Raw genomic sequence first — 8,119 nt, forward strand, 5'->3', positions numbered from 1 at the left:
CATGCTTTTTAGTAGCATAGTATGCTCTCTAATAGCAGGCCCTGCTATTAGAGGCTAAATGAACATGCTAGTATTGGTAGTGCCACTTCGTTTGTTTTTAATTTTTGATAGCTTAGCAATTAGCATAAGTAAGAACCGCCGCAAAGAAACTAGCTTTTCATTTAAAAAAATCTGAATTGAGAGCTACGATGCTAAAGACAGACAGACGGACATCAAAGTTGTAACTCCCCTCTTTTGGCATCGGGGGTTAAAAACTACGAAAGGTTGAAACAGCATGAGTAAAAATATAAAAGAACTTATTCTCATATCTTTTCTATTGTACTCAAAGGGTAAAAACGGAAACCGTTTTTTGCTCTATGTTAATAATGGCACGCTTGAAATATTCATAGAATATTTAGTCATATATTCACTTTAAAAATAAATAATTAAATAAAAATAAAATAAACATATGAGAGGGGCTCCCATACAACAAACGTGTTTTTTTGCTAATGTCTAATGTTGTATAGATTGGTACGGAACCCTTCGTACGCGAGTCCGACTCTACCTTGGCTGATTTTATTTTACACCGCTTATCTTTAATAGTCAAGTAGACGAAAGTCATTTGACCTCTTTTGATTTAAACTGTTTGAGTTGGACACAAAAAAAACTGCACGTTTAATAAAACCAAATTCCCATTTATTCTTCTGGATAATCATCATCATAGTCGAGCATCTCCAACCAGGACCTGTGCTTATTCCAGGACTTCCCGTGAACAGTCGCGTGGATCCAGGTGCTGATGTTAGGGGATGAGACCAGATTGACGAAGCTGGGGCCCGCTTCCAGGTCGCAGTCGCCTGGTTTCCACGAGGATATGATGCCCCAAAGTATGCCATTCAGCACTACTGGAGCTCCAGCGTCTCTCTGGAATATAAAAGTTAACGTAGGTACTATAAAACGCTCGCTTGTTTTATGCGATAAGCGCTGCGTTTAGCACAATGCGTTTGACGCACACCAACTTGCATCAGTTAATCTAGAGGTAATTACCAAACATTGCCCTACGCGGTGAGCGGCAAGCGCATTTTTGGTATACGTTATGCCTATCCAATTTATAAAAAGTGTAAACAAACCGATTTCATCAAAACTCTGGTATTTAAACACCCACTTGATCGAATCAATAACACATTTATCTATAATTCGTGACTTTAAAACTAGATGTTTAAATTTAAAAAAAAATTCACTTGATTTCAAAATTAATTTTCATTTGAAAAATCTTCGTCAAAATCTGACGGTATTTCTTGAATGAAACTCGTGTATAACCTGTAGTAGCATATACTAGCGTAGAGATAGTGGAAAATTTTACATTTTTAAAAACGATTAATACTCGATTGAATAAGCGATTATTATTTATTTACCTAAAATGAAAAAAAAATACTGCTTTTATAATTGATAAACAGTCCATGGAATTAAATCAGAAAGAAAAAAGGAAAGATAGTGCCGATAGAACATAGCCCAAAATATATCAGTCTAAATCCCCAAATGGTCCATATTAATGACAACTTCATACTTCCATGCGTCCGTGGAAAAAAGTGTTAACATACATACAAATAGACAAACGGACAAGTTGACATGTCTCTAAGGGGAGGGCAGTTTAATACATCAGTGGGGGAGGGCGTACTAGTATTCAAATTTTATTTTAATTTTATATGATAGGTGGTAGGGAGGAAACGAGCAGGCGGGTTCTACTGAAATGTAGGTACGTACAGCACAAGGATCACTCCCAACCGCCTGCTCCAAGCACATGAGATTGACGTTGGTGCCGACAACATCCTCGAGCTGTTCAGAACAGTTGGCGGGATCCATGGGATGCAGATGCGACACCGACAGCATGCGGCGGCGCTTAATGGACTCCATAGAGTTCAGACGCTGTGACTCCTCGGAGTCCAATTCCTGAAATAGAAAATATCATCATCATCACATCTCACCGCTGGACACAGGCCTTCTTCTAGAATGAGAGGGCTTGGGACGTTATTCCTGGGTCCAGTGCGGATCAGGAACTTCACTTGCACCATTGAATTGCTTCGCAGGTTTGTGCAGGTTTCCTCACAATGTTTTTCTTTACCGTAACGCTCAAATGTAATTTCGCACATGAATTTCGAAAAACTCGGAGGTGCGAGCCGGAGTTTGAACCAAAGGTCAAACCACTAGGCCACCACGGCTTAAATAAAAAAAAACAAAATTAACAAGTCGGAACTATTAACCGTTGAGGAGTTCCCTCCTATGGAGACGATCTTGGCAGGACCACCAAGATCTCACTACCAGATTATTGTATTGTTACCAAATTTACAAAAGTATGCCAAATTTCAAGCCAATCAGACCACTGGAAGTAGGTCAAATTTAGCTTCCAAGATTTGACCCAAACAAACAAATAAGTAAATGAATAGGGCAAGTTAAATAAAAGCCTGTAAAAAGCGTAAAATAAAGTAATTACGAGTAAAATCGTTTTCGCTCGTCCTTTATTATCCGGTCAGATAAGGAGTGGAATGCTCTGCCGGCTACTGTGTTCCCTGATCGCTACAATCTGGTCTTTACATCTAGGGTGAATGGGCATAAGGCAAGCGTGCTCCATTCTTAGTCCACAATATCTTTGCTTACCATTAGGCGTGATTGTGACCAAACGCAAGCCTATTTCTGTAATAAATAACCTAACCATAAAAAACATTTTAATACAAGATTTTTTTGCTGACTGTACTTTTTGTTGACAGCACTTGCTTTGTCACCCAAACAACATTTGCATACCAAATTTCAAGTCGACGCTATTAACCGTTGAAGAGTTTTGTGCTGCGGAGACATTGGTTGGACTACCAGGATGTCACTACTAGATTATTGTATTGTCACGCGATTTACATAAGTATTCCGAATTTTAAGTCAATCTGACTACTGAAAGTTGGTCAAATTTTACTTACAAGATTTGATTATAGACAGACACAGACAGACAGATAGACAACGGGACAGGTGAAACTAATTAAAAGCTTGTAAAAAAAGACTTACCGGTGATGGCCAAGCAGTGACAATAAAATGAGTGGTGATCAGCTGATGCATCGTCTTCTGCAGTCTTATGGGATTCAGACTTGGAGTAAGTCGCACCTTCTGCGGTAACTGGACGAGTGCTATATCATATTCTGGCTTTGTGTCATCAAAAAAGGGGTGGATTTCGAAGAACTTGATCGGTAGAATGGTGCCCCCTCTCTTATTGTTAATGCTTCCTAGACGAACGTGGAGGAATCTCATGGAGTCTCTTAGCCTGGAAAAAATGACTACATCACCAATGCAAAATGTTTGCCAATGCAATTTACAATGCATTGATCATTTTCGGACAAATAAAGCCTACGGTCGCAAAATAGCGGTAAACCTAATTGGTTTATTTATAAAATATAATGTCCTTTTTTACAATTACCAATTTTAGGTTGGAAGGCGGTGTTTTCTGGATGACTGAGCCAAAAATATTGCCACTGAGCTCTAGGATAACGCCTTTCAAGGGATAGGTCGAATTACTAGTTACCCTGTATAATCTAGCAACTAAACTTTATTGACATTATATTGATACCTTGAGGCTCAAAGGGCGTAAAGGACATTTGGGCGTAAAAACACTCTCTATATATTGCAGTGCTTGCCAAATAAACATTTTCTTTCTTTCTTTCTTTCTATGGCATCTTATACAGTTTTTTTTCTCTATCGATCAGTTCCACGTAGGGAAATTTTGTTTTAAAAATGTCCTTTACGGCCTGTGTTGTTTTAGTCCCTAAACACATTTATTTTCAAAATTTTGGATATAAAGAACAAAAAAAATACATTGTATAATTATCAAGGCAGTAAGTATAAAGTACCTATGTTAAAAAACACCAGTATTAAAGCAACACATATTTTTACAGACCCATTTTGCCTCGAAAAAAATTTAAGACATACGGCGTAAAAGCTGTAATTTATTTAACTGTCCTTTACGACCAACAAATATTTCACCATTTATTTTGATTTCTTAAGACCACAGCCTAATATAATCAAAAATATGGAATTATACGATTTTTTTTTACTCTATAAAACGGCCTAATTTATTACCATAACAAGAAGTTGAACTTTTCTATACGACCCATAGAAATCAAGATTTGTGATGATGTTACCTTTACACCCTTGTGAACCAAAATAAGTCAGGTTTAGTAGGTCTTAAAGTACATCTGATTCAATATTTGTGTTTTGACCAGGGCGCATACATAGCGCACGTATCTCTGTAACCATAGGTACAGTTTGCATCCAATTGTAGTATATTTTGTTAACAAAAACTACAAGAAATTCTAAGTTTTTCATCATTAGAAGACTCGTGTAACATTAGAAACAACATAACCATATTTTTATTAATCAATTATTATTTTTTCCAGTTTTTTGCTTCTCCTGAAATATGTGTTTTGTGCTTTACGCCCTTTGAGCCCCAAGGTATCGATATAAAATATTATATCTTAAGAAATTTACGTCACTATAAAATAATGATTACTTTGCTGTACCTTATTGGTTAATTAAATGTCACGGTGTTTAAATTCAACGCCACAAAATAACGTTTTAATGTCCCAAATCTGGCACGTCAGACATCAATGATTCGTTTGACGTTAAAGCCTGAAATACCTCGCCTGCTAAAGGCAGGTCCCCTCACCGCATCAAAGAGGCACCTTACGTAACGCGAACGTAAAAGGGTTAAGTTAGATTACCTCCCACATCGACACAGTAAAACAATAACAGTATTAAATATATGGTGCCTCTGATCAAGGTTTAAAATGCAAGGTTCGATTCTTCTCGCATAACTGAGCTTCTTTTATTCCGCATTTTTTTGAAAGCATGACCAGTGTATTTTTTTTTCATATAGATTAAGTAATTTTCAATGAATGGACAGCACTAAATTGACAGCGCATTGATAAATGTTTATCTTAAAGAGATGTCAAATAATTTACGGGCCCCCGTACCAAGGAAATTTTGCCATTGTATCATGAGACAGCGATTAAACCGCCTGTCCGATACACTGATTTAACGATTAAGGTAAAATGTCCCAGCGACTTCAATCGTTGTGGATCAATAAATTATCTAAATTCAAGTTATTTCAAAATGTTACAAAATAAAAGTAGCTCAGTTATGTGTTATGTGAGCAAAAACGAATCATGCATTAAAACCCCAAGTCAGTGGCACCCTGTATATCTGTTACAGGATGAAAACCGTGATTACTGATTGCCTTTAATGACGTTCGCTGGTTTTTCTCAAAAGTTCGTAGATAAGAATTTTTCTGTTATTAGGTTTTAGTTTTTCACTTTTTTATACTTTTTTAAGGCTCGGTTGATAAGTTATGTAGATATAACTCTCACTGCCTACATCCGGTGCTAATAGCTACTAAGAACATTATTTATGTACTGTCTGTCTTGTAAATCTCTACATCATTTTCAGAGACCTATTTAATGATATCCCACACGCCACGTAAAATCCGGTAAATCCGGACATTACTCGTATTTATCCTACTTTGTTTGTTTGTTACTTCACCACGTCTAAACCACTGAACCGATTTAGATGAAATTCGTTATACAGATAGTTTGAATCCCGGAAAAGAAAATAGGATAGTTTTTATCCGGAAAAATTGCATAGTTCCCGAAGGATAGCGATAAACGAATTTGCATAAAACGTAGCCAATGCCGCTGTAACAATGCATAGAATAACTTTACTCCTCAATTTATTAAAATTAAACAAGTAGGTTAGCTTGAAAAGATCCCTTTGAGGGATAAGTTCGCCTCTGTACTCTTTATTTTGTTGTTTTCTTTTTTTATTATTATTTTTTGTGTTTCATGTACAATAAAGTATATACATTTACATACATACATACATACAAATAATCTACGCGCTATTGTGGAACACCCGTACATACGCCTAAAAAGGTAAGGGTTTAGTGAGACTTAATCATAAGAGTGCAATATTTAACACCTATAAACTCGTACTATGTAGACCTGAATTCTTCACAATAAATTGAAAATTGCAATTGAATTGAATACAATCTTAGATAGAAATTAGGCTGTTGAAATAATAACCGTTCCTTTTGGGCTTTGCCGTCGTCAAGTACAAACAAGACAAACAGTAAAATTATCTAATTGACAAACAATTTGTGGTCTTCATTATCGTTATTTCTAGCAAGTCTCAAAGTGCCAACTATTCGGTACCTATCTTTTGTCGACTAATCACCGATTATTTTGGAATTAGTCGATAGGGACATCTCTAGAATACTGTTGTCCTTTTACTGTGGCTTGGAAGGTCTGAACCGATTTAGTTTGGTCCACTTAACGGTACAACGTACCATGTAAAATAAATGGCCTATCAAAGTCTACTTGGTCAACCCCGTGCTTGCGGTGTGCTCTTATTAAATTAGACGGGTTTCAATTTTGTTTTAATTTATAAAGTGTATAAAATAATATTATACAGATTTGGTTAAGGCTCCATTTCCACTAAAACTGTGCTAGGATTTGTTGCGAAGAACCTATTAATTTATGAACCAATAGAAACGCTACATTTACCTATTCTCGCACAGCACAGCTCTAGTGGAAACAACTAAGCAGAGCGCGTATAGGTATAAGCGTTTCTATTGGAGCATTAAAAACAGATTCCTTGCGACACACCCTCCCACATTTCTAGTGGAAACGCAGCCTAAGACACAGAATAAAGCCAATAAGCCAAGGGTGCAATAGTATATGGTCACCCATTCTGCATAACAAGTTTTGTAGATTAAAGTAATCAGTTTTCTAAGTGCCTCCGCTAGCTGTCGCGGATTACCCGGAACGGACGCCCGTCTAATAAGTAAGTATGAACAGCGCTAACTGGCACGGGCGCGTGCGACGGATTTTAATACGGCGGGTGTCCGGAGCGGGACCCGCGAGTGCGCACGCGGCGGGCGTCCGCGTCAGCTAGCGGAGGCACTTAATGTACCGTAAAATGGTTACTTTGCCCTCCACTGGGTAACTATGCTCCAAGTCTGTATTGTGTTTAAATGTCTTGCAAATCGAAGTCCCGGTACCCGATATGTCGGCGGCCGATCGTAAAATCCGCCAGATCACGAAATTCCTAGCCATATCGTGAAATGGCGCCATTTCATGAATTGGCTAAAGGACATCGTTCGAAACTTAACGTTTAACATATCGTTTAGGCAGATCAGGAAACTTACGATAACGATTTGGCTAGTTGCGTTTAGTATCGGTTCTGGCACTTCGCCGGCCGCTACCGCGGCACGCTCGCTTCGCTCGCTCGGCTCGTGCGTTGTGGTCATAATTCATACTAATAAATAAAATAAAATACTTAAATAAATAATTAAATAACCACTCCACAGAACAAATTAACCTTATTTTACGGTAATGTTATTTAAAGCGTCACCGTTACGACGACATTTACACTCCTCCGAACACCAGCTAAGAAATCTTTTATTAACACTCACAAAAACAAAGAGTCAGCTGACGTCAAAACCCATGACTCGGCGATCAGTGCGCCTGCGCACAAATAAGTTGACTTTTCCAAGATGGCCGCCACATACGGGAAGACGTTGCTGCTCGTCACAATAGTATGGTCGCTAAGATCATAATACGGTTCTTTCTTTGATTTATAACCACTTGTATAATCACAAAAGATTATTAGCAATTTAAAAAAAGTGGTGGATAACATTATTTTATTATCCTTTATTATTCAATTAATCTCAGATTATTTTTAAGAACACTAAGTGTATGCAATTAAAGTTCCAACAGTTTCCAAACGAAATCAAACTGGTTATGAAAGCAAATATCAAAAAATTAAACAACCTAGTGTTATGTGGTAAGAATGAGAGGTAAATGCGGTCTTGTTTTCTCTTTCTATTGCTTACAGTTTTCATTTCAGAATGCTAATCTCAGTTCAGCTTTGTTGTTAGTTATTTTGTCAACACTCTTAAGAGTTCTAAATATTGGTTTGTTAGGTAATTGGCCCCATAGCTTGACGACCAGAGGCCGTATTGTTTGAAGCCGAGTATAAAGTTGCAAATCGTGCAAGTTGCATTACATTGCGGCGCTCGATTGACCACAACAAACTCTTTGGGATTACGGCC

General features: G+C 37.5%; 1 protein-coding gene across 1 annotated transcript; it reads right to left on the bottom strand.

The window, feature by feature from the left end:
• Positions 1 to 653: 653 nt before the first annotated feature.
• Positions 654 to 7,854, bottom strand: LOC141441686 (trypsin 5G1-like). Its single transcript, XM_074106494.1, has 4 exons — positions 7,481 to 7,854; positions 3,028 to 3,280; positions 1,741 to 1,926; positions 654 to 900 (listed from the first exon to the last, which is right to left on the bottom strand). The coding sequence occupies exons 1-4, from the start codon at positions 7,702 to 7,704 to the stop codon at positions 676 to 678; spliced, it is 888 nt and encodes a 295-aa protein (XP_073962595.1). The 5' UTR covers positions 7,705 to 7,854; the 3' UTR covers positions 654 to 675.
• Between the last annotated feature and the right edge of the window lie 265 nt (positions 7,855 to 8,119).

The sequence above is a fragment of the Choristoneura fumiferana genome, chromosome 24 (genome assembly GCF_025370935.1).
Source record: "Choristoneura fumiferana chromosome 24, NRCan_CFum_1, whole genome shotgun sequence".
Taxonomy (NCBI): domain Eukaryota; kingdom Metazoa; phylum Arthropoda; class Insecta; order Lepidoptera; family Tortricidae; genus Choristoneura; species Choristoneura fumiferana.

Bases quoted from the DNA above. Each gene is read 5' to 3' on its own strand.
- LOC141441686 (XM_074106494.1), bottom strand. From the start codon at position 7,704: ATGTTATCCACCACTTTTTTTAAATTGCTAATAATCTTTTGTGATTAT. The intron at 3,281-7,480 runs GTGAGTGTTAAT...CATTTTTTCCAG, and splicing joins TCAGCTGACTCTTTGTTTTT to GCTAAGAGACTCCATGAGAT. The intron at 1,927-3,027 runs GTAAGTCTTTTT...TTTCTATTTCAG, and splicing joins TCACTGCTTGGCCATCACCG to GAATTGGACTCCGAGGAGTC.